The sequence below is a fragment of the Coenobita brevimanus genome, chromosome 70, assembly GCF_032717465.1.
Source record: "Coenobita brevimanus isolate Jiangsu-jjx chromosome 70, ASM3271746v2, whole genome shotgun sequence".
In the NCBI taxonomy this organism is placed as follows: domain Eukaryota; kingdom Metazoa; phylum Arthropoda; class Malacostraca; order Decapoda; family Coenobitidae; genus Coenobita; species Coenobita brevimanus.
In genome coordinates, this window is record NC_137023.1 from 14,200,721 (window position 1) to 14,228,572 (window position 27,852).

The following is a 27,852-nucleotide window of genomic DNA, read 5'->3' on the forward strand; positions in this document are numbered from 1 at the left end:
GAGGGAGAAAATTTGTTGTTCTTTTTTAATGAATTTTTCATTCCAATATTGCTGAGAAAAGACAAAAATCATCATTCTGAGTGCCAGCACTGCGTTATCTCGGAAATCATTAAAGTTACAGCTAACATATGTTCATTTTTGGAGTGATTATAAAAAGAGCAAATTATTTTTTTTAATCAAACATTTCTAATCAAACTTTAAAAAGAGCCTTCCATATTTGTGGTATCATAGTCCGAAGTCATTAAACTGATAATATTTCTAATCTGAAATAAATCAGATTTTTCTCTGCTTGCATTAATATGAAGCAAATGAGATAGCACATATCATCTTTCCCTAGCTTGCACGAACCTGTCCCAAACTTTGATCTACAGGTGCCGATAACATAAGAGACAAAAAACAATAACAACTAAACTGGCCAAGATACCATTTACCCCGATTGTATTAAGGATCCGATAATTGATGGAATATATTTTTACACTCTCAGTCCTCACCACCACCATTACCAAAGTTGTATTAGATTGCTGGTAAAAATATATATTCATTTTTAATTTTGCTCATCATCCTTGTCATTACTACCATCACCACTACTCCCCCCTCCCCTTTCCATTGCATATCTTTCCATCCGTTACCAAATGTTCATTACGATATTTGTTAAAATGCCTTATGGGTCATTATACGTTTTCAAACCATCCTTTCCATTACCATACGCACCCACGATTCCAGCCCCACAGTTACCTCTCACCACCAGCACCAATACCACCACCACATCACATAATAATAAGACTCATTCACTCTGGAGCAGCCACAGGGATTAATACACACTGTTTGCCGAGCTGTGCAGATCAACATACTTAGAACAATAATGAAGTTAAAGTTTAGCCATTAACCCAGCTAGCAATGTGTTTTACATGTGATCTTATTGTGGATATGAAATAAGTTCCTGGTTGACTCATAACTTAATAGTAAGTCCTTAATTATTACTCAAACTTTGTGCCCACAATTGAAATGAGTTGGAAACAAAAATTAATGTTACTCAAATTCATTATGTTGGTATGAAGGTACAGTCGTGAACAATAATAAAAGGACAGGACGAATGCAAATAGTCTGCCTCCAGACAGCAGGTTAACTGTACACGTCCATACCCCAAGTACCCCTCCTAACCCCCACAAAGCACTGATTTGCTAGGCGGATGGATCAGTCTAAAGCTTCACTCATTCTCACGTCTTTTTTTTTCTTATGTGAGGAAGAAGGAACCAAAGGCAACGAGCCCGCAAAACTGTTCCTTCCAAGAGAAAAATAAAATACAAGAGAGAGCAAAATTCAAGATCCGATCATTTCGAGATGCCTGGACACACTGCGTTTGAAAGACTGGAGATCATAGGAAGCAGGAAATACAGACAGAGGGAGACAGTTCCAGAGTTGACCTGTTGCGTAATTGAAGGACTGGGAGTAACGGTTAACTCTTGCATTAGAGAGTTGGACAGAAAAGGGATGAGAGTTTGCTGCTAGACGGGTGCTATGCGCAAGTCGTGGAGGTGGAGGAATGCATGCAGACGGTTCAGAGGAGCAGTGACCATTGAAGTAGCGATAGAAAAGAGATAAAGATGCAACAGTGCGGCGAAGAGACAGAGGTTGAAGGGAGTCAGTAAGAGGAGAAGAGTTAATGAGACGAAAAGCCTTTGACTCCACCCTATTGAGAAGAGCTGCATGTGGGGAGCCTCCCCACACATGAGAGTGGTACTCCACGCAGGGACGGATAAAACCCCTGTATAGAGTCAACAATTGTGCAGGGGTTAAGAAGGAACGGAGTCGACTTAGCACACCCAATCTCTTGGAAGCAGATTTTACAAGAGATGTAATATGATCTTTCCAAGATAAGTCCTGAGTAAATGAAACCCCAAGCATGTTCAAGGATGATGCAGGATTAAGCTGAATATTATTAAACATTAGTCGGTATACCTGTTGAAGATTTTGTCGGGTTGATAGGTGCAAAAACTGAGTCTTTGATGCATTAAAAACAACCAGATTATTTTTTACCCCAGTCAGAGATATGAGCCAAGTCAGACATTAGGAGTGCCATAGCCTCATCCCTTGTTTGTTGAAGTCTTGCTGCATTGTGATATTAGTTTCATTTATCCCTCTATTAAGTACATTATTGCGTGCATAGATTCAACTTCACCTCCATGAAAAGTAATTATTTTGAAGTTTTAGAAGATTCCAGTAGAATGGCCCAAGTGTATAAAGTTTGGTATCCATTATTTTATTCAACGTCTTCTAAACGCTATACTAAAATGCAAGCAACAGCGATATTTTATATGATTACCTTACCTTACCGTAGCGCCAGTCAAGTGACGTTGGAGACCATGGAGCACCATTCTTCCATCCCATGCGCCACTCTCACAATATCCGCCACACTCCATCTTCCGTCAATATCATCCAGGAGACTGTCCATATACTTAAGTCTTTGTCTGCCTCTTGCCCTCGTACCCTCCACTCTTCCCAACAGACAGTCACTCTCAAAGCCTTTGTCCCGTATGACATGGCCTAAGAAGTTCAGCTGTCTTCTTCTGATACACTTCAGTAAACTTCTTTCAGTACCCGCTCTTCTTAATACATCCTCGTTTGTGACCCTGTCTGTCCAAGGAATTCTTAACATTCTTCTTATAAACCACATTTCCACAGCTTCTAGACTCTTTTCCATCTTCTGGGTTATGGTCCATGTTTCGCATCCATAATGCAATGTTGACCACACGAAACATTTCAACATCCTCATTCTTATCTCCAAACTCATACTTATGCTAGTTAAAAGCCTGTTTATTTTCCTGAAGGCAGCTTTTGCACTTGCTATTCTCCTTCTTATATCTTTTTCGCACTTCGAATCCTCTGAGATCAGAGTTCCTAGATATTTAAAAGTGTCTGTCTGCTTTACTTGTCTTCCCTGCATATTTATGCCCACTCTCAATCGCCCTCTTCTCTCGGTTACTCCCATTGTCTCCGTCTTCTTTTGACTAACTTTCAGGCCTCTCCTCAGACATGCTTCATGCAATGCATCTATCAACCTCTGCAACGTTTCTTCCGAATCAGCCACCAAAACTGTGTCATCTGCATATCTAATATTATTCGTATTCCGTCCCCCAATACTAATTCCAGCCAGTTCTTCCAAATCTGTCATACACTTTTGTCCATACAGGGAAAATGAATCTGGAGACAGGACACATCCCTGCCTCACTTCTCTCCGTATGTCAGCCCAATCTGTCTTCTGGTCTTCTATTCTCATTTCTGCCTTTTGATCTCAATAAAGATTAGCAAGTAATCTGCTGTCTCTTCCATCCACACCAATTTTTTGTAACATATTTATCATTTCCTCATGCCGCACTGTATCAAAAGCTTTTTAAAAATCGATGAAGCACATATAAACATCCTTTTGCATTTCTATCGCTTTTTCTAATATCATTCTCATTGAGAAAATGGCTTTTATTGTTCCTTTTCCTTTTCTAAACCCATATTGTTCTTCAGACACATAACTGTCAACATTTCTGTTTTCTATTTCTTATCACTGTTAAAATGATCTTACCTATCTGGCTTATTATACTTATTGTCCTATGTTGTTCACAATCTATTGTTCTTTCTTAGGTATAACTATAAACACTGATTCCTTCATCATTTCTGGAATATAACCCGTATCATAGATGCGGTTGGCCATATCGGTTATCTTTCTCTTGATATAATCCCCACCTGCCTCCACCATTTCAACTGAAACTTGATCTTCTCCAACAGATTTTCCTTGTCTCATACATTTGATTGCTTCTTCTATTTCGTCTTGTAAGATGGATGGTCCTTCCAATTCTCCCACGATCTCAGGTCTCTCACCTCTCCCATCGTCATACAATTCCTTTACATATTCTTCCCATCTTTCCAAAACCTCTGATATTTCCATCAATACATTTCCTTGTTTATCTCTTATTGCTGAACTTCTTGTTGAGTTCCTCTTACCAGTGATCTCTTTCAATTTCCCATACATCCTACGTTGCAGATGCATCCAGACATAGAACAGTAAGTTTCTCTTTTGCCTTGTCATTTTGGAAGCCATATATCCACCAACCCTTTCATCCACCTATCCACTCAACCCACCAAACACATCCCACTTACCCACCCTGGCCTTGCGCCCTCCTCAGCCACCTAGGCGATCCACGCTGCCAGTCGACCCCGGCCATCCACCCTGATCACCCATGAATGCCACCCACCAAGTTCTCACAACAATGCCACCCAACACATCCATCCACTCACTTACCCCACCATCCCCACCTTTAACCCACCTAGCCACCCAACCCACCGACCCAAATACCCAGCCAGAAGACCCCGACCACGCAATTTTCTCAGCAACCCTGCAGACCCACCGTGCCCACTCATCCTGGCGACCCACAGTGCTAACTGGCCCTGGCGACCCACTCTGCCCACACATTCCGGTGGACTCATCTTGCCCACGACCCCAACCAACCACCCTTCCCACACACGAATGCCAGTTACCATGCTCACTCAACAATGCTATCCATCACATCCGCCCACCCAACGCTCCAAAGGTATTTACCCATTTCTCCCTGAAACTCATTTTGCTCAACGATCCCACCCTGGGGACCACCCATCCTATCCACCCAATCTCCCACAGACCACCCTCCCATCCACACGCCCAACCACCCTTCTAACCCAGCTCCAATCATCTTGCCCTATCCCATCCACCCATTCGAACCCCACTCTTCCACCGAACTCACCCTATGCAAACCTAACGTACTGACCCTAGCCCGACAACCCAACAATCCAGTCACTCACCCACCCAGCTCACCCTACACATCCACTCACTAAATCATCTACCCATCCGATCCAGACCAAGCCAATCCACACAACCTACCTAACCAGCTCACACTGGCGATGTACCGAATCACAATACCCACCACTCCATCTTCACCCATCCCATTCGCACAACCAATTGGCCCTAACACACACACACACACACACACACACACACACACACACACACACACACACACACACACACACACACACACACAGACACACACACACACACATACAGACACACACACACATACAGACACACACACACACATACAGACACACACACACACAATGAAAGAGAGAGAGAGAGAGAGAGAGAGAGAGAGAGAGAGAGAGAGAGAGAGAGAGAGAGAGAGAGAGAGAGAGAGAGAGAGAGAGAGATTGTGAGAAACACGCACACACACACACACACACACACACACACACACACACAGGCACCCCCCCATGCCCCCCACACACATCGAGCAAAGTATCATTTTGTTCGCGCTTTCTTGTGCGTGTGGTGTATACTGTACAGAGATATCACGAGCATATAAGTAGAAGTGAGTTTGTTGAGTACTTTGGTTTGGGGGAAAGGGAAACCAGCTTGTGTGCTCAGTGCTACAGGTTATAGTCAAGTGTGTGCCTGAGTGCAACCATTCTGAGCAGTATTTTGGAGGAATTAGCCTCAGTGATACTTCGAATTTCTGCTGACATGCCAGCTTTTACACCATGCTGGGATAGTTTCCCACTCCGATCAGTCAACATGCAGGTTACCTAAATTATAGGCAATGTATTAATTAACTTATAGAGGTGTCCAGACAAGTAATATTAAAATTTTAAGTCGTATGGGATCATCGGTGTGTGAAACATGAGACTGCTGGGCCCGACGTAAGAAGCTGTTATGTCTATGCCCAAAGTCAGACAAATATAAATATATAAATATATATATATATATATATATATATATATATATATATATATATATATATATATATATATAAATATATATATATATATATATATATATATATATATATATATATATATATATATATATATATATATCCACTCTTTAACTAAGGATTATGTAATGCATTCAGAAGAGGGCATAAAACAATACAACTGTCAGTGATTGTATACATCACTGTTGCTTTCCTGTTTACGGCAGGAATGGAAGAGTTTTAAAGCGAGTGAAGATATTCTGAGGGAAGAGCTGAAATAGGCAGATGAAACCGGGAAAGTGAGACGGTGGGGTGGGAATGGAGGGAGGGAGAGGAGAGAAAGAGTTGGGGATGGTGAAGGAGGGAGGCTGAGAGGTGGAGTGTGGAGTATTGTTCTAATGGCAGCTTGCTTAGTCTACTGAATCTCGTCTTTTCGGTATACAGCCTATACTGTATCTACGTTTGAATGTGATATTATTAGGATTCCATGATATCCTAACCAGTAGGTAGTAGTATTAATAAATGAACAGTTCGGTAAAATAGTAAAATATTATAATTATCAAATGTTCAATATTACTCTCTGTTCATATTATTAAATATATACAGAAAACCATCAAATAGTAACTCGTAAAACTTGGAATCAATCTTCCTTGAGGAAAAACAAGCATGGAGGATGAGTAGTGGATGATGACTGTGAACTACTCTGTGTGTGTGTGTGTGTGTGTGTGGTAACGTTGGTTTTTCCTGGTGCTGTTGGTGATGAGACATACAGCACTGGATATGTGGGTTGGTTATGAGTGGTTAGGTACTGGGATAACAAGTTCATTGATTAATAGTTCCGCGGAGAATATATGAGATCTGTTGAAAAAGTATCCAACATTTGGCTCTAAAAAAAAAAAGAAAAAAAAAAGAAAAAGCTAATCTGCTGAGCTAGGACACTAATTCCCCATCAAAGTAGGCCCCTTCTGATATAATACAAGTAGCCCAGCGTTCTTTACAGTGCCTGAAACATTTTTCATAGTCGGTTTTCCGTATCTCCTACAGGTGATGCGTCGCATTCATCATGATCTCTTCTCTCGGATGAACATTATTGCTGAAGACATGTTGGAGTGTACAAATCGCAATCCAGACTTTCTGAAGACTGTTATCACTGGAGATGAGACTTGGGATTACGGGTACAATCCAGAAATCAAAGCATAGTCGTTCCAGTGCAAGCATGCAGGATCGCCTAGGCCAAAATAAAAAGCACGATAGATCCGCAGCAAGGTGAAATGCGCTCGTATGTTGACAGTTTCATTTCGACTACCGTGGTGTTGTGCATCACGAATAAGCACCAGAAGGTCCGACTCTCAACACACATTACTTCCTCGACGTTATCGGTCGTTTTCCTGACGAAGTTCAGCGAAAGAGACCTTTGGAATGTGGCAAGTTGGAGGCTGCTAGATGACAACGCCCCTGCCCATTCTTCTCACCAGATTCAGGAATTTTTGGCCAAACACAACATCTCGCAGGTTCGGCAGGCTCCCTACTCACCAGACATGGCTCCGTGAGATTTCTGGTTATTCGCTGAGCTCAAAACTCTGCTGAAGGGTTCCCGATTTGAGACGAGAAGAGATCATGACGGAAGGCACCGTTTTCATAGCCATGTAGCTCATGACGCATGAAAAATACATTTTGTTCAGATCGTTTTACAAAGATATTATAACCAGGGTTTAGAACTGCTGGAGAGTGTGTGAATCGTTGTGCGTCACATCATGCTGAGTACGCTGTTTCACAGTTCTACATTTCTTTTGTCTTGGATGCTACTTTATCCCATCTCGTAAACTCTGCAAACCGACGACGCTTAATATCATCTTATTCTTGCAGGCTCGGAACGAATTTTTTCAGCCCAGGAGAGATTTTCCAGCTTGAGGTATTAGATAAACCCTTCATTATCTCGTTCATAATAAGAAATTTTCCTTAAAAAAAAAAAAAAATAGGTACGATTGCAAAAATTTAAATTATATATATGAAGCCTTAGTGAAGGGGTTGAGTCAGATTTATGTTCACAAAGGTAATACTAATGATGATAAATGAGCTCCAATTTTCTCCCTGTTCGTGTCTGCCTGTCTGTCTATCCCCCTCCTTCCATTCTCTCTCTCTCTCTCTCTCTCTCTCTCTACACATACGTATACGGAATATATATATATATATATATATATATATATATATATATATATATATATATATATATATACACGAAGCCTTTGTGGCAAAGTGTGCATTTTCATATGGAGCCTCTTTGGTACAGTGATAAAGTGTGCATTTTCATACACTGAAGAACAAGGGTTCGCGCCCCGCCAGGGTAATAAACTTTGGGAGCGTTCTTCTGGCCACGTATATACTGCATTGACGGACATCAGGGGTGCTGTGGTTGAACCAGTGTCGCATACTATAAAGTATGCTTACACCCAGTCGGCTTGAGCGGGCCGATTTCACTTGGTTCACAGACTACACACACATCCAAAGCCGCTACAACACTACAATTACACTTACAAGCATACTACATACAATCTCTACCAGACAGCCTAAGCCACTCAGTAGAGATACATTGGCTGTATCGTCCCCACTTCGGTTGGGATAGGCCGGTCCTGCAGTGGACACTCAAACGGCTGATGATATATATATATATATATATATATATATATATATATATATATATATATATATATATATATATATATATAATGTGTGACTTCATTCTTTCCTCTTAATTATGACTACCGGTGACTCTACTGTACACTCCCTCTTCTGTCTTTGTTTCCTTCATTCTTTCCTCTTCCTTCTGCCAATAGGTGACTACATTGAGTGGCAAGCCAAATGGTTTCCTGCACACCAGGAAACCATTCATTACTCTGGGCGGTAACCATGTAACCAACTTATGCCTCCCTGGTGGCTTAGGCACTCCAATCGGATTAAGCCTTTATATCCAAGGGATGGTTGGTGTTTATCGCTCACGTAATGCCACTCAGGGATGAGTCAGGCTGGTCACTCTCATCTTAAATATCAGGACCACCTTGCCTAGTCCCGGCCTCCCACGCTCCTCATGGGGCAACACAGGAATAGGTGGTGATGATATATATATATATATATATATATATATATATATATATATATATATATATATATATATATATATATATATATATATATACAGGGTGTAAACGCCACTTAGGAAAAAAACTTACAACAATGATCTATCATGTAATTTTGAGTATATTTTGTTCTATAAACATATACTCTCTGCGACCCCAGTTCAGTACCCAGTATTCGGCTGTTTAAATGTAAAAGTTTCGTGGCTTGCATGTGCCATTAGGTGGGAGCTTCGCAGGGTGACGGGAGACGAGAATTATTAGCTTATGCTGTACATGAAAATCCCATATCCTATCAGTACAAACGAGTTTTATGAAGAAACTTTACATAGTCTATTGATTCTTTAACATCAAGTCATGCATTACTGAAATTCTTTTGCACAAATCGACTGTAATTAAGGATTAAATTCAAATTTTACGGCTTGCAAGGGAGTAGGGAGGGAGGAGAGGCTAGTGTCTTGTTGCCAGTTATGTAATGTTTGGTTTGTAGGATATTGCTACCAGCATTATCATAACACCCACAGTTCATTCAATGAAAAAACGTTATTGTAAAGGGAGATTAGCCTCACTTTAAGTCAGGAAGAATATTATTTATTACAATTTTTCTGCCGCAAGTAAACGTGGCAACATTGGATATCTCCACCTGTATTCCTCTCTGCAGTATGGCATTACCATCTCAGAATCCTTAAAAATAGACGATATCAGCATATTCTTCATTGCTGTACATACGTGGCATGCTGTTTCATAAACAAGTGAAGCTGAACCCAGTGAACATCTGAAAGCGGAGCACAGTATTTGAAGTGTGTGCCTCGTCTCCAAATTTTCCCATTTAAATGACATGTGGACGCAGGGTTGCCAAGTCCATATCATCAGTGTTGCTAGTTTAGTCCTGAAAACTTGCTAGAATGTCGCTAGATAGTAAACACTGCAAAACATCGCCAGAAAATACGATTAAATCTCTAGAATGTCACCTAATAATGGCAAAAATATCCAGAATGTAGCTAGATATCATGTTGCCAGATATTAAATAGTGCTGCTAGGTAGAAGCAAAAAATAGGTCTAGCTGCAAAGTCGTTACATTGGCAATCCTGCGTCACTGTTCTCACGTCAACATCATTTGAAAGAAATGGTGCCACGTCTACTTGCAGCGGAAAAATAGTAATGAACAATAATATTACTCCTGACTTAAACTGATGCCAGTCACTCATTACAATATTTTTTTTTTCTATTACTGAATGAGCTGTGAATGTTATGATAATGCTGGTAGCAATGTCCTACAAACCAAATATTACATAACAGGCAACAACACACCAACCTCTCCTCTCTCCCTACTCTTCGCAAGCCATAAAATTTGAATTTAATCCTTAATTTACAGTCGATTTGTGCAAAAGAATTGCGGGAATGCATGACTTGATGTTAAAGAATCAACAGACTATGTAAAGTTTCTTCTTAAAACTCGTTTATACTGATAGGATATGGGATTTTCATGTACTGTACAGTACAGTATAAGCTAATAATACTAGTCTCCCGACGCTCTGCGAAGCTCCCCCCCCCCCCAGTGGTACATGCAAGCCACGAAACTTTTAAACAGCCAAATGCTGGATACTGAACTGGGGTCGCAGAGAGTATATGTTTATAGAACAAAATATACTCAAAATTACACGATAGATCATTGGTGCAGGTTTTTGTCATTCGTCGCGTTATACCCTATACAGATAGATTGATAGATAGATAGATATACAGATATAGATATATAGATATGACGGAAATGGTTGCTGATACGAGGGCCGTGAGAGGACAATGTGGAGATCTGTCAGATCATATGATTGTGGTATGCAAGATCAAAGCTGAGAGGAGTGAGGTGTATCAGGAGAAAGAGGAGCAATCAGGCAGAGAAACTGAAAGTTGAGAAGCTGAGGATAAAAGAAATGACAGATGATTACAGGACCAAAGTATAGGGGGAGTTAGAATCAGTGAATTGGAATGAAATGGATCTGGACAGCCAGTGAAATGCATATAGGGCCTGCTTAGTTAGGAATGCTAAAGCAGTGTGTGTGGTGTGGCAAGAGTAACAACAAGGAAGAAAGGTACGGCATGATGGGATGAGGAGGTTAAGAGACCAGTGGAGGAAAAGAGGAAGAAGTGGCTAAAGTGGTTACAGGACAGGGCTTCAGTTGAAATAAGAACTGAATATATTGAAAGCAAGAAGCACGTGAAGAGACTAGTGAAGAGGAAAATGAAGGAGGTAAATGATGATCTAGAAAGAAAAATCAATGTGAACTACTCTGAAAATAGAAAATTATCCTGGAAAGAGGTGCGGTAATGTAGAAGTGAAAGCGGAAAGAAAAGTGATGATGTGAAGGATGTAGATGGTAGATTATTGACCCATGGGGATGAAGTAAGGACCAGATGGAAAGAATATTTTGAAAGCCTGATGCATGGGAATAGAAAGAGCATAGTGGCTGTAAACATGATTGGCTTTGGGGGTGTGCAGAGAAGGAATGCAGCGCTGGGAGACGTGACACTCGCACAAGTGATGAGTGCTGTGATGAGGCTGAAAAATGGGAAAGCATCTGAGGCTGATGAAGTGTATGCAGAGATGCTTAAGTGTGGTGGAGGGAATGGAATGAAGTGCTTGTTGGAGATATGTAAGAAGGCATGGAAGAGTGAAACTGTGCCAGCAGAGTGGAAAAAGGCTGTGATTGTACCGCTGTACAGCAATAAAGGTGAGGGAAGTGAGTGCAATAGTTATCGTGGCATAAGTTTATTGTGTTAGGGAAGGTATATGGAAGAATTATTATTGAGAAAATAAGAGAGATCTCAGAAGTCCCGGTGAGTGATGAACAGGGTTGCTTTAGGAGTGGCAGAGGATGTATGGATCAAGTACTTGCAGTGAGACAGATAGCAAAGAAGGCTTGTGAAAATGATCATAAGGTGTTTGTGGCATTCATGGATCTGGAAAAAGCATATGACAAATTGGACAGAGAGGGACTGTGGAAAGTTGTACGCATGTACGGTGTAGTTGGTAAGCTCCTAGGTGCCGTCAAGTTTTTATGGTGGTAGTGAGGCATGTGTAAGGGTTAATGAGCATCTATGTGAATGGTTCACGATCGGTGTGGCCGTGCGATAAGGTTGTGTGACGTCCCCATAGTTTTTCACTATACATACGGTTGGGGTGATAAGTAAAAACACGAGTAGTGGAGAAAGGGATGGCGGTGGTAATGAAAAATGATGGATGGAATATCTCAATTTTGTTGTATGCCAATGAAGCAGTACTGCTTTCAAGTACCGGACAAGAACTTGGTAGGCTAGTGCAGAGCTTTGCTGATGTCTGTGAGCGTTGTGCGTTGAGAGCAAAGGTAGAAAAGAGTAAAGAGATGGTTATTGAGAGAGAAGGTGACTTCCAGTGCAATGTTACGGTGAATGGATACAGACTGGAACTGGTGAGAGAGTTCAAGTACCTGGGTACAGTGATAGAAAAGACAGGAAAATGTGCAATAGAAGTTGAAAGTAGTGACACAAGGAAGAAAAGTAGCTGGTGCAATGAAGGCCTTGATAAGAAACTGAGGCTTGAGTGTTGCAGCTGCACGAGGCTTACATGAAGGAATGTTAGTGCCAACTTTAAAATATGGTTGTGAAGCTATGGTGTGGCATGAAAATGAAAAGTCAAGAGTAAGAGCAATGGAGATGGGACTCCTAAGGAATGTATGCGGAGTACAGAGGGTGGATAGGACACGGAATAATGTGATTCGTGAAAGATGTGGAGTGAGGAAGCTGGTGGACACTAGAATCGAAGTGAGTGTACTGAGATGGTATGGTCATGTGGAGAGAATGGATAACAATAGAGCAGTGGAAAAGGTATACCTGAACGAATATGAAGGAGGAAGGAGGCGAGGTAGGCCAAGGAGAAGATGGAGAGATATGGTGGATGAGTGTGTGAGGAAGAGAGATTTGTAAGTCGGTCAGGCTAGTGAACTGACAAGAGATCAAGCTGCCTGGATGAATGTTGTGAGGAGAATTGCATGATCAGGGATTTGGCACCCATTTCTACCGTGACAGCGTCCTAATTAACTCTATCGGATACGTTTATGTGAAGCTACAGAACGTGATGAATGTTTTGGGCGTATCCGATAGAGCCAGGATTCCGGGGGCTTGAATGATGAGTGAATGGAATCATGGGCCATTGGATTAGGCAAATTTAGGCTGTCTGGAAATTACTACTCCTCACCCTGCCATTGGGTGGGAAAGGAGGTCCGGATGATGATCAATATATATATATATATATATATATATATATATATATATATATATATATATATATATATATATATATATATATATATATCTGTCTATCTGTCTGTCTATATCTATCTATCTATCTACCTACCTACCTATCTATCTATCTATCTATCTATTAGGGTTATAACTTTTTTACAGCCTTATGTTCCTGTACCTCAAGTCGATGAACTTTTGCTTAAAAACAAAGAAAAAAGCCCTTATTCCTCTCAGTTTTAAAAAAAGTTCACCCTGAAATTAAAAAAAATATTTTTGCAGGTGTATATTTACATGATTGTATAATAATAATAATAAAAAAAAGAGCACTTATACAAATGCATTAATACTTAAAATAACTTTTTATCACGTAGAATAAATCTAAGTTGCAGTTTGGCTTTGTTTCTACAGGCAGCATAAAGTTCCTGCATCACTTTGATTCCACGTTCTGCACACTGATTACTTCTTGGTGTCTTGAGTAAGGATGCCTCCAGCTTCCAGTGATTCTGCAATGAGTTTAGTGCTTTTTGTAAGGTTTCATTATTTCTGACAAGTTCCTGAAGTCATTTTCATTGTACATCTGATTAGTAAACCAGCACTCTGCCCATTCGTACGAAATGAATCTGCATATCTTCTCTAAAGTCTTCCTTGTTGTAGGTATAAGAATGAATGCAAGGATAGTGAGAATTGCACTTGAATTCAATCTCGCATTACTGGTATTTGAAATTTTTTGAAAGCTAATCAAAGAAAAGTGCCGTTTTTCTCCAAAGAATCTAAACACTCGTGTTTTCTGGTTGGTGGATGATTAGTCTCATCTTCATCCATATATTCGCTGTCATCAGATTCAGTGTAACTACCACAAGATGAAAGATCGCATTTGTTGATAGTAATATAGGTTCATCAGGCAGTTTTCGTCTTTTTGAAGGGTGAATGGTTTCCTTACTTGCAACTTGACCTGTTCAGTACCCTACTTCTTTGTTTTGCACTTGTAGGTGATAGAGTTGTTTATCTTCAGTGGATATCCACTGACCATTTACTTTTGTGATATCAAAAAGTTTATTTAGAGCATCATATTTTCCCCTCTTGACACATTCATCGTAAGATTTTAGCACCTTGTCAAGCTTTGCTTGTATTGCTTGATCTGACACATGTGGAAAGTTCAATTTATTCTCCCATAATTTTGTAACTTCTTTGGAAATTTCGACTATTCGTTCTTTTCTTAATTTGATTTTTGCTCCAGGAAACTGGTAACGTCCAACAACTTGCATTTGGTTTGGCATTCTGCATTTTTCTTCTAATGAAGATTCTTCTAAAGGCACAATTAGGATTAGGATCAGGATTAGAATTAGGATCATTATCAGGATTAAGAGGATGAGGAGAAGAACAAGAAGAAGAAAAAGATGATTTACATTAATGCCTGCCAATTAAACGAAGCTCATTAAAGCAAATTACAACGTTATCAAAGTCCCATCTTTCAGCAGACGACGACGTGCAATACTCGCCACACGATATTTCCCAGGTCCCAAAATTTACTCTTGGATTAACAACGTCGGTAGAGGAAACAGTCGGCAAATACGACTGGCCAGAGAATTATGCTCTATCCATAATCCTGATCAAAGTTGCAAAAACTTTTCCAACTTGACATCCATGCAGCCAGCTCTCCGTACCCGCAGCTACTTTACTTATCATCTGAGTTCCTTTGTGAAGATGCATCAACTTCAACATAGAGTTGCATCAAGTAATTCACTATAATGACGTCCATCGCATTTTTTGGGCTGTTATCTAACGATTTTATTCGGCTAAATAATGATATTTGAAATTGATGAATTGCTTGCAATCCTCGATAATCTAATCACTATCAGAGAGCTTTCAGTTTTAGAACAAAAATATCTTTCTGTAACTATAAGGTCTTCCATAAATGTGTAATATTTCTATTCGTGGAATAATGAGGCCATTATAGCCTCATGCTTTAGCCCCCCCCCCCATTGTTTTTCACATCATCTTTAACGTAGGGCTGCGAAAAAGGGCATGCATATTCATGAACTCCGGGGCTGTTCATTACTGCTTCTGACAGTAATGTAGATTTTCATACTACCTACCTAACTGGTTCTATAAATGTATAGATTGGTATAAGCTGGGAATAGATCGATAAGTTGGCAGATTTCAGCAGGACTAAGCACAGATAGGAAAACAACATCAGATATTATTGGATGAATAGATTAAAACAGATATATAGATAAACTAGAAAGGATTCAGTGAGCGCATACCTCCGCCAACGCCATTGCCATTAAAAATGATCCGGATCTCGATCCGTGGATGTAGGATCCGGATCCTCATCCTCCCGCAAATTTTAGTTAATTCCTTGTCCATTTCGCTGAAATTAACTAAGGACTTTTGGAGATATTGTGCGGGATACTCCGGATCCGGATCCGCCGTCAAATTTAGTCAAATCTTCCCTGGCCCATGGCCCACCCTTCCACAAATATTCATCAAAATCCGTTCATAACTTTTTGAGTAATCTCGGATCCGGATCCGTGGATATAGGATCCTGATCCGGATCCGAATCCGAATCTAAATTCAATAAATTCTTTCTTCGTCCATGGCCCAACTTTCATTGGAATTCTTTGAGAACTTTTAGAGATATTGTGCAGTATATTACGGATCCGGATCCAGATCCTGGAAAAAATTTTATAATTTCTTCCTTTGACCATGGCTCACCATTCCACAAAATTTCATGACAATCAGTTAATAAATTTTTGAGTAATCCTGTTAACAGACAAACAAATCAAAGTGGGCTAAAACAAATCCTCCTTGGCGGAGGTAGTAAATTTAACGGGAGATCAGTCTGGATAAGCCTCATTATAATAATGGAAAGTATTATCTTGGTCCTAAACCATTATTATAAGGGTTAATTACCAGTTAACACATCATGTTATTTCATTTGCCTTTTCAAACCTTTAAGCCCCTGATTATATTTATACTCACTTAAAGGCCGCCAGAGGTGACCTTCCCGCTCGATGTCAAAAGGCCAGAAATGAGTCATAACTTGGGAACTGGTGGCCCGATTGTACAAAAAATATTGTTTTATTCTTCAACTTTGAGCATATTAACAACCTTCCTGTAACAGAAATTGCACTACGTTGTGAAATTTGGGCTGTTTTACGGTAACTTCAATGTCCACAAAGTGACCTGCCTAAAGACTGCCGAGTAAAAGGCCATAAATGAGTCCTAACTCGGGAACCGGTTGCCCGATTGGGCTGGAAATTGATTTATTCGTCGTTAGAAAATTTTAGCAGTTCATTTATCTAACAAATAATGCGCTACAATGAGACGATTTTGCTGTGTTATTGTCACAGACAGACAAACCAACAAATCAACTAACATGCCGGAATCGGATCATTATAATATAGATTTACCTTTGTGTTGTACGCGGCGTTTTTGATATTCATACTTTCCACTCCAAATTGTCATTTACTTCTTCGATTCATCTGGCCAAATTCCCTTGTTTCTTGAACACTTCACTAGAGAATGGGAATATGGATGGGGTATATGTGCAGGAGTAGGTGAGAATGAGAGGGCAAAGGAAGGAGTATGTATAGTAGTGAGTAAAAGATGGAAGAGGAGCATAAGACAGTGTGGATCAGTTGGGTCAAGGATTGTGTGGGTAAAGTTGAAAGTTGGAATACAAATGTGGGCGATTGTGTGTGTGTGTATGCACCAACGCAAGATCGTGCTAGAAGAGTGAGAGAAGAGTTCTGGACAGATGTAGAAGTGTGCATGGAAAAGTTTGGAAGGAATGAGAGAGTGTTTTTGATTGGTGATATGAATGGTAAAGTTGGGAATGTGAAGGTGGATGGAATAGTTGGTGAGTGGGGTGTGCCTGCTGAGATAGATGAGAATGGGAGTGCGTTAGTGGACATTTGTGCTGGGAGGGGGTTGGTGATAGCCAATACCCTCTTCAGGCATAAAATGATCCACAGGTATACATGGCGAGTGATGAGAAGGGTGGGTGGTGAACTGAATAAAAGGAAGGCAATGATTGATTATGTGTGTGTGGATGAAAGGATGCGAAGATGTGTAAAGGATGCAAGAGTGTACTGTATAGAGGTTGGGGGAGTGGACTTTCTGACCACTACTTGGTGGTGGCCAGAATTAGAATGCAAGTAAGATGGAGGAATAGAAGAAGGGAAAGACGAGAGGAAGGAGTAGTTGCAAGGAGTGTGGAAAGGTTACAAGAGGATGAGAAAAAGGCAGAGTATAAGAGAGAAGTGGAGGAACGATTGGGCAAATATGAACTGGAGCAGATGGGAGACGTGGAAGGTGCGGGTAAGATATTTACAGAAGAAATATGTGCAGCATGTGATGTGGTGTGTGGAAGGAAGAGAAGACGGAGGAGGGTGCAAGGAACAGCGTGGTGGACTGAAGAGGTGAGACAGGCTGTGGCACAAAAGAAGAAAGCATACAATGAATGGATGAGAAATAGGGGCGTGGAAGAAGTTGAGAGGCGGAAGAGAGAGTTATATGTAGAAAGAAAGAGAGAGGTGAAAAGATTAGTAAGAGAGAGTAAGAAGAGAGTGGATGAGGAATTTGGAAGGAATTTGAGTGTAAAGTGGAGGGACTGTAAGAAAATGTTCTGGAGAGAGGTGAAAAGAGTAAGACAGGGTGGAAGTGAAGTTAGCAGGGGAGTGAAAGATAAAAATGGTAGATTACTAGTGGAGAAGGGAGAAAAAGTGAGCAGATGGAGAGAACACTGTAAGGAATTGTTGAACGTAGAGGATGGAAGTAATGAGAGTATAAGTGGCTGGGGAATGGCTGGGAGAAGGAGGGAGGTGAGAAGACAGGAAGAAATCAGTAGGACAGAAGTTGTGGAAGCAATGAAGAAAGTTAAATCGGGGAAAGCCCCAGGAATTGATGGAGTGTGTGGTGAAATGTTGAAGCATGGGGGAGAGATAGTAGTAGAATGGATGTGGAAGATGTGCAGATTGGCCTGGGAGGAAGGTAGAGTCCCGGAGGATTGGAAGTCAGGTATAATTATTCCCTTGTACAAAGGAAAAGGGGAAAAAGAAGTGTGTGGTAATCATAGGGGCATTTGTCTTCTTAGTATAATAGGAAAAGTGTATGGTAGGATACTTATAGACAGAGTTAGAGAAAGAACAGAAAAATTAGTTGGAGAAGAACAGGGAGGCTTTAGGAAGGGAAGAGGTTGTGTAGATCAGATATTCATTCTTAGATCTTAAGTGGAAAAGTTTCTAGAGAAGGGAAAGAAGTTGTATGCGGCTTTCTTGGATTTGGAGAAAGCATATGACCGGGTGGATAGACAAGGATTGTGGAAAGTGTTAAGAATATATGGAGTAGATGGGAAGTTGTTGAATGCTGTGAAGAGTATGTACGATGGTGCGAAGGCTGCAGTGCGTGTGGATGGTGAACTAAGTGAATTTTTCTCTTTGAAAGTTGGGTTGAAACAGGGATGTGTCATGTTTCCATGGTTGTTCAATCTGTACATGGATGGGGTAATAAAAGAGGTACATGGTAGGGTAGTGGATGTTGGAGAGGCCCTGGTGAGAGAGGATAGTGTTTGGAAACTCCCTGTACTGTTGTTTGCAGATGATACTGTGTTGTTGAGTGAAGACGAAGGGGAGCTGCAAGGCTTGGTGGATGAGTTTGAGAGAGTGTGTAAGAAACGGAATCTAAACGTGAATGTAGGGAAGAGTAAAGTGATGGTCTTTGAGAGAGGTGAAGTCAGTGAATGTACAGCGAGGTTGGATAGTGAGGAATTGGAAAATGTGAGTACGTTTAAGTACTTGGGTAGTGTGATGAGTAAGGATGGAGGTTTGGAGGGTGAAGTGCTTGAAAGGGTACAGCAGGGAAGAAAGGTTGCTGGTTCTTTGAAAACAGTGATACGAAACAGGGAAGTGAACATGGAAGTGAAAAAGTTACTACATGACAGTATTGTGATACCAACTCTAACGTACGGAAGTGAAGCTTGGACATTGTTGGAAGGACACAAGTCAAGAGTGAGAGCAGTGGAAATGAGTTATTTAAGAGGAGCCTGTGGAGTCACATGGAGAGACTGCCTGACGAATGAGGATACAAGGGAGCGTTGTGGTGTGGATGTGGATGTGATAGGAAGCGTTATGAGGAACACACTGAGGTGGTTTGGCCATGTGGAGAGGATGGAGAGTGAAAGAGACGAAGAGAGTGTATGTGAGTGAGGTGGAGGGGGGAAGAGGGAGGGGGAGGCTGAGGATGAGATGGAGGGATGGGGTGGAGAGGTATATGAGAGAGGGGTGTGTGAGTTGGGAGCAGGGCAGTGAAATGGCGGGGGACAGGGCGACTTGGAGGCGATTTTTTTGTGGCCACCCCAAACGGGATTGAAGCGTCTAGCAATATATATATATATATATATATATATATATATATATATATATATATATATAGATAGATAGATAGATAGATATTATATATATATATATATATATATATATATATATATATATATATATATATATATATATATATATATATATATGTGTGTGTGTGTGTGTGTATTATACAGCCAGCCAAGGAGAATCAGGAGGAATTTCCAATTCATATTTTTTTATCCAGGTGACTATACCTCATACCAATTAATCTGGCCAGGCATGTATGGCAACACTGTTCCCGCCGAGATTCTGATTGGCTAGAGGTGTTTGTTCGATTTCGTTTTTGCTTAAACCGATACTCTATTATGAGATGTGATACTGAGTTTGTCGACAGTACAATCATCAAAAGCAATGAGAAATCCGTTATATACTTATCAACAATGAAATTTCCGTGGGAAGATAGAAATATGCATCAACAAAGTATTATAACAGTCCAAGTCAAGGTCAGCATTCGAACATTTCCAGTATATCTTCGACACTCCGTAATATAACAGAAAATTTAAGGGAACCTCCTTAATCTAAGCATTGGTATAACACACATTTAAATTTTAAGATTGGTCCGCACCCTTAAATCGTGGCATAACTCTGAATAATTAAAAATTCTAATGAAATGACGAGTTCTGCAGGGAGGGAGGTTGGGAAAAATTGCGAAAATCAAAGTAGGCTAAAGGAAAACTATTTCATTATAACTCCTCTACTATCACAGTACGGACTGATCTTAAAACTTAAATGTGTTACACCAACGCTTAGATTAAGCAGGTTTCCTTAATTTTCTGTTATATTATGGAGTGTCGGAGATTTAAATGAATTGTTCGAATGCTGACCTTGACTTGGACTGTTATAATACTTTGTTGACTCATATTTCTATCTTCCTACGAAAATTTCATTGTTGTTAAGTATATAACGGATTTCTTATTGCTTTTGATGATTGTATTGTCGACAAACTCAGTGTCACATCTGGTAATAAAAAGAGTATCGGTTTAAGCAACAACGAAATCGAACAAACACCTCCAGCCAATCAAAATCTCGGCGGAAACAGTGTTGATATACATGCCTGGCCAGATTAATTGGTATGAGGTATAGTTTCGGGATGCGCATCCCATCTTCAGACCTAAAAGCATTTAAAACACATATTGCAAATTAAGTCAAATGTTAAAATACATCCATAACAAAAAATGACCAAAAAGAGCATGTGGCAATGACTGATTACTATAAATAAAACCAAAATGTAAAGCTATTTTTATGTATAGTATAAGATTCCCTATGGGCAACTCAGTTGATGATATTATTCTACGAAGATATGGCCGTCCAGCACTGTCATGTTATAGGAAGGTGGTACGTTTCCACCTCCGCCACAGGAAAGCTTCACTGGATGTGGATTTTTTGCAGCACTGCAAGATGTATAATGTGATCCCCAGGTTTTTGTATTTCAAATCTAGTTTAAAGAATTTCACACACAGTAAACTTTACAGATCTGTTCTGTTTAAACTATTAAAATATGAAATAAAGCAAAAAGAAACATATTCAAAGCAGCTGAGAACAGATTATTTCATGAATCTTCAAGAACTAAAGAATAAGGTTTCCTGGCTTGATTTTAAGATCTTAACCAACCGGATTCATAAAAATAACACAGACAAACTTAAGAAGACTAAGGATATTCATATAATAAAACTGGTCAAATTAGGAATTCCTATTTACTCTAGTGTAGATAAACATAAAGTAATCATATACCTTTTCAGTAGGACATTAACGGATGAAGAGGAAGATGCACTGAAATTCGGTCTCTACTTTTCCTTACCAATCTTCAAGCCAGACTTTGTATCTCATTTTTTGAGGTTTGAGAAGTTTATTTACACCATATCCAGACTAAGAATATATAATCCTAATAATAATTCGTCAAGTAGGACTCGAACTGTTGAACGTATCAGTTCAATAGCTCATAATACCTTTAAAGATTTTGGTAATTTCTCAATCTCAGTATTCGGTAAAGACAGGGTCAAAATACTTAATCAACTGAAGACTGATACAAATATTGTTATAACTAAGCCAGATAAAGAGAGAGGGGTAGTGGTGTTGAATAAGTCTGATTATGTGGACGAAATTTCGGATCTGCTATCTGACAGGAACAAGTTCCGTGAACTTAACATAGATCCCTTTTCCGACGTACTAAAGTTGAAAGATAAACTTAATAGAGTTCTTAGGAGAATAAAGAACTTGATTTCATCAGAAACTTATAATTTTCTTTTTGCCTCTGGATCTGTCCCAGGAATCTTGTATGGATTACCAAAAATACACAAACCGGATGTCCCAATACGTCCCATCCTGTCTCAGATTGGAACCTTTAATTATAATTTGGCTAAATTTCTTGTTCCCATACTGGATAGCCTCACCACAAACAACTTTACTGTTAAAAACTCTATCAGTTTCGTATCGGAGTTAAAGCAGCTTCAATTTCCACATCCTGTGGTCATGGCAAGCTTTGATATTAAAAGTCTATTCACAAATATCCCACTTAAAGAAACTATAGATATTTGCATTGCTGAACTATATAAAAGGCAAGAAGTAGTCAATAATTTAACAAAGCAAAATTTCAGATCCCTTTTATCTTACAGTAACTTTGTAGCTTCTTGTAGTGTGTTTTGTAGATCAGTTATACATATATCAGACTCGTGGACGAGCGGTTGTTATACGTGAGTAGTTTTGTAAGTAGATAATCTTAAATCCCATTGTCAGGCAATGATAGGAGAGGTAAAGATTAGTATGGGACTATTATTATTTGTCTTGGAAATATTAACAAAATCTCTCACACATGAGTGAAGTATAAAGTAGAGTCCCGCGAGCTACCTCCTTGTCTCTCTCTCTCTCTCTTTCTCTCTCGCCAATGTTGCTAGGCTCCTTCTCCCTACTCCCTGTCGGTTCTAAGGCTAACCTCCTTCTGCGCTTTGCTTCCTAAATTCCTATTTTAGCAGGGGTTGTGTCACGTGGAATATACTGATGTGAAGTTTCTAGAAGCCTGTGTGTGAGTATGTGTGTGTATGATCACGAAGCACAGTTCGTGTGCCTATCAAGCATTCCTTGAGTTAGAGTGTGTAAGCATGTTTACCATTGCTCGATTGTCGCCTTATAATTGTAGGTTCATTTTGTTAATGCAACTATTACATAATTGTATTGGCCTTATAATTTTAGTTAAAGATACATAAAAGTTACATCTTATTAATGCAACTGTTACATAATTGTTACATATTGTTTCTAGTTACATAATTGTAGCAAGTGTAACATAATACAATCGTTTGTCATTACGTAATTGTTACATATTGTTTGTTGTTACATAATTGTAATAATTGCAGTCCTGACATCGCTAATCCGGTCATGCTGCGGTCAATGATAGTGATGATGTGCCATGCCACTATCTTGTGGAGACAACAATTTGCTTTATTGTTTGTACTTTATGTGGTATTTTGGCATTTGTAGTATCACTTACACATACTTTCATTTGTTTGTTATGTGATCTTACTGTATTTTTTTTTTTTTTTGTATGTATTGATTTTCTGTAGTTTGTTTTTCTTCGTTTGTCTACGCTTTTTCGGTGCTGTCCAAGATTGCATAATTGCTGGCTAATTCCCTTGGGACCATTTTTTAAGGTCTAGTTTATATTGCACAGATATTACTGAAAATGATAATATATAGCCCCATATTTTGTTATTTAAAATATATATATATATATATATATATATATATATATATATATATATATATATATATATATATATATATATATATATATATATAAATATATATATATATATACACACACTATATATAGTATTAACTATATACCCTGACTTGATGTTCACTTGTACCTGTCGTGGGGAATATGTGTCAGCATTGTGTGGAAATCTTTGTCTTCATGATTGTGTTGAAGATGTTATTCATTCTTGCTAACGTCATTTGTGCTGGCCATTTTTTTTTTTTTTTAGGTTTTCCTTGTAACGTAATTTGTCTGTTTCCACTAGGTAACTTTAATTAATAAATGTTTAATACGGTTCTTTTAATCGCTCACGAAGTAACTGTGATGGTATATTTTGTTTATTACTTTGTAGGTGTAATAATGTATAGGCGTATGTATGAAACACTTATTTTATGTAGGTATAAATGGTAAGACTCGTTGGCAGTAAATAAATGCTATAATAAATGAATGAATATATACAGTGTAGAATATTTATTGTTGGTGATTATTTAGTGATTGAATTATGCAGATAATTGAAATGAGTATGTGTACGTTAGTTGTAACTATACAGCACGTTTCATATGTTTGTGCAGAAGTTTTTTGTCTATCACTGTGTGTTGCATAAATGATGTAACTATGTAACTCACTAATTTTTACCGTGGTGGGAATGGTGTTAGTGATGGTGCAGGTGGTGAGTTGATTGACGTGCCGTCGTCTCAGCAAGCATGCATGATGACATCGACTTCTCACACTGGTAGCTGTGGTGTGTGACAGAGTAGCGATGAGTAACTTGAGTGAAGATGAGTGAGTAAGATGAGTTGTGAATATGGGTTTGGTATTTGCCGCATCGTCTTGACCTCTGTGAACCTGCGTCAGCGGTGGAGGTAGGGGGCATATGGGAGAAGGGCGGTGGTCTGGTGGATGTTGCTGTGTTCTCACTTTTCGTTTGCTTGTTTTGTTTTTCTTTCTCAATTTATTCTCGGTCCTTTTTTCTTGTGATTTACTTGTTGTGGGATGAAGAATGTCGCTAATTGTAGGCGCGTGTAGATTATAGAGATTTCTTGTAGACTTGTTATTTGTAGTTAATCGTAGAGCTTGTTGATCCTCACTCGTAACTCGTCATTGCTACTGTATGCTCGTAGACTCGTAGACTCGTAGGCTTGTAGACTCGTAGGCTCGTAGGCTTGTAGACTCGTAGGCTCGTAGGCTTGTAGACATGTAGACTTGTAGGCATGTAGCTTGTATTTTGTAGGAATTCACTGTAGAACTGAAGCTAATCTTGGTTAGAGTCTCGCCTGCTTTTGTAGAAATTCACTGTAGATTCGTAGACGAGGTTCGTACGTTCGCTGCCCCCATATCTTACAAAAACTTTGTAGCTTCTTGCAGTGTGTTTTGTAGATCAGTTATACATATATTAGACTCGTGGACAAGCGGTTGTTATACGTGAGTAGTTTTGTAAGTAGATAATCTTAAATCCTATTGTCATGCAGTGACAGAAGAGGTAAAGATTAGTATGGGACTATTTTTATTTGTCTTGGAAATATTAACAAAATCTCTCACACACGAGTTTATAAAGTAGAGTCCCGCGAGCTACCTCCTTGTCTCGTTCTCTCTCTCTCTCTTTCTCCCTTCCACCCTCTCGCCCATGTTGCTAGGCTCCTTCTCCCTACTCCCTGTCGATTCTAAGGCTAACCTCCTCCTGCACTCTGCTTCCTAAATTCCTATTTTAGCAGGGGTCGTGTCACATGGAATATACTGATGTGAAATTTCCAGAAGCCTGTGTGTGAGTATGTGTGTATGTGTGTGTATGGTCACGAGGCATTGTTCATGTGCCTATCAAGCATTCCTTGAGTTAGAGTGTGTAAGCATGTTTACCATTGCTCGATTGTCGCTGACACACTACCTATCTCATCCCATGACTTGCTGCTTCTATCTGTCTATCTATCTATCTCTCTATCTATCTATTCATCATGCTATGTATTATGATTTGTAATTATAATATGGTCCTGACATTAAGAATTGGCAGTTAATGAATCTATTTATCTATCTATTGCCAGACGCCTCAATCCCGTTTGGGGTGGCCACAAACAAATCGTCTCCACGTCGCCCTGTCCCCTGCCATTTCACTGCCCTGCTCCCAACTCACACCCCCCTCTCCCATGTACCTCTCCACCCCATCCCTCCATCTCATCCTCGGCCTCCCCCTCCCTCTTCCCCCCCTCCACCTCACTCATGTACACTCTCTTCGTCAGTCTTTCACCCTCCATCCTCTCCAAGTGGCCAAACCACCTCAGTGTGTTCCTCATAACGCTTCCAATCACATCCACATCCACACCACAACGCTCCCGTGTATCCTCATTCGTCAGGCAGTCTCTCCATGTGACTCCACAGGCTCCTCTTAAATAACTCATTTCCACTGCTCTCACTCTTGACTTATGTCCTTCCAACAACGTCCAAGCTTCACTTCCATACGTTAGAGTTGGTATCACAATACTGTCATGTAGTAACTTTTTCACTTCCATGCTCACTTCCTTGTTTCTTATCACTACTTTCAAGTAAACAGCAACCTTTCTTCCCTGCTGTACCCTTTCAAGCACTTCACCCTCCAGATCTCCATCCTTACTCATCACACTACCCAAGTACTTAAACGTACATTTTCCAATTCCTCACCATCCAACCTTGCTGTACATTCACTGATTTCACCTCTCTCAGAGACCATCACTTTACTCCTTCCTACATTCACCTTTAGATTCCGTTTCTTACACACTCTCCCAAACTCATCTGCCAAGCCTTGCAGCTCCTCTTCATCTTCATTCAACAGCACAGTATCATCTGCAAACAACAGTACAGGGAGTTTCCAAACACTATCCTCTCTCACCAGGGCCACTCCAACATCCACTACCCTACCTTGTACCTCTTTTATTACCCCATCCATGTACAGATTGAACAACCATGGAGATATGACACATCCCTGTTTCAACCCAACCTTCAAAGAGAGATATTCACTTAGTTCACCATCCACACGCACTGCAGCCTTAGCCCCATCATACATACTCTTCACAGCATTCAACAACTTCCCATCTACTCCATATATTCTTAATACTTTCCACAATCCTTGTCTATCCACCCTGTCATATGCTTTCTCCAAATCCATGAAAGCCGCATACAACTTTTTTCCCTTCTCTAGAAACTTTTCCACTAAAGATCTAAGAATGAATATGAACGAATCCATGTTCATATTTAATGGCAAATTTTATAAACAAGTTGATGGAGTGGCAATAGGATCCTCACTGGGCCCCACATTAGCTAATATATTTCTATGTTTTTATGAAAGAAAATGGTTATCAGATTGTCCTCTAAGTTTTAAACCAGTTTTTTATCGTAGGTATGTTGACGATTGTTTTTTATTGTTCAAAGAATCTGATCATGTTGTAAAGTTTCTAGACTAACTGAATTCCAAGCATTCTAATATTAAGTTCACTGTTGAAATTGAGAATAATGACTTGCTCTCTTTCTTAGATATTCAGCTAACCAATTGCGGCAATTACTTAGGTACTTCTGTTTACAGGAAGGAATCATTCACTGGTTTGGGTCTGAATTTCTTATCATTTGTACCTAACATATACTGAATAAGCTGAATTCAGTACGGACTTTACTTCATAGATGCTATGTACTTAGTTTAAACTGGACATCATTTCATGATGAAATTGATTTCCTGAGTAAATTCTTCACCAATAATAATTACCTTACTATGTTGTTTCCTGGGATGGTAAAAGATTTTTTAAACCAGACACTATGTGGTTCTAGGAAGGCAGCAACTGCAGCTAAGGACATACATTATATTAGGTTTCCCTTTTATGGTCATGTCAGTTATAATATTAGGAACCAGCCTTTGAAAATAGTCGTGTCTATCCTCAAATCTCATTCAGATTTGTATTTGTAAATCCTTTTACTATACTGTAGGTTCATTTTTTCGATGTAAAGATAATATCCCAAAGCCACTGTGCACAAACATAGTGTATTTATATGCCTGTTCTAGCTGTACAGCTAGATATATTGGGAGTTCAATTCGGAACCTCAAAATTCGTGTGTGTGAGCACAGAGGTTTGTTTCATAGAACATCTTTGCCACTTTCTAACCCAACTTTGTCAGAGATCAGGAACCACTATTTCGATATGGGCCATACTTGTAATATGGTTAATTTCAATATTTTACGTAGTAGTAATGACAGAATGGAACTGCGAATTTTGGAGTCTTTGTACATTCACAAACTTAAACCTTCATTAAATAACTATGAATCATCAACAGCGTTGTATACCTTAAGATTATAATGTTTTGTAGTTATGAATCAGCCTTTTGATACTTGGTTCATTGATTCTTTACTTGGCTCTTTTGCTTCACACTGGTTTATTGATGTCTCGAAAGCTTCATGATACTTTTCCTTATGAAACACTGTGTTCATGATTTTCAGTCTTAGCTGCCAACTCACAGAGGTAACACTCTCACTTTTTTATTTTAAAAATAGT

The 27,852-nt window shown here is 39.5% G+C and overlaps 1 protein-coding gene across 1 annotated transcript; it reads right to left on the minus strand.

Annotated features, from left to right (window-relative positions):
• Window positions 1-3,616: 3,616 nt before the first annotated feature.
• Window positions 3,617-4,021, minus strand: LOC145406393 (uncharacterized). Its single transcript, XM_080277556.1, has one exon. The coding sequence runs from the start codon at window positions 4,019-4,021 to the stop codon at window positions 3,617-3,619; it is 405 nt and encodes a 134-aa protein (XP_080133682.1).
• Window positions 4,022-27,852: the final 23,831 nt, after the last annotated feature.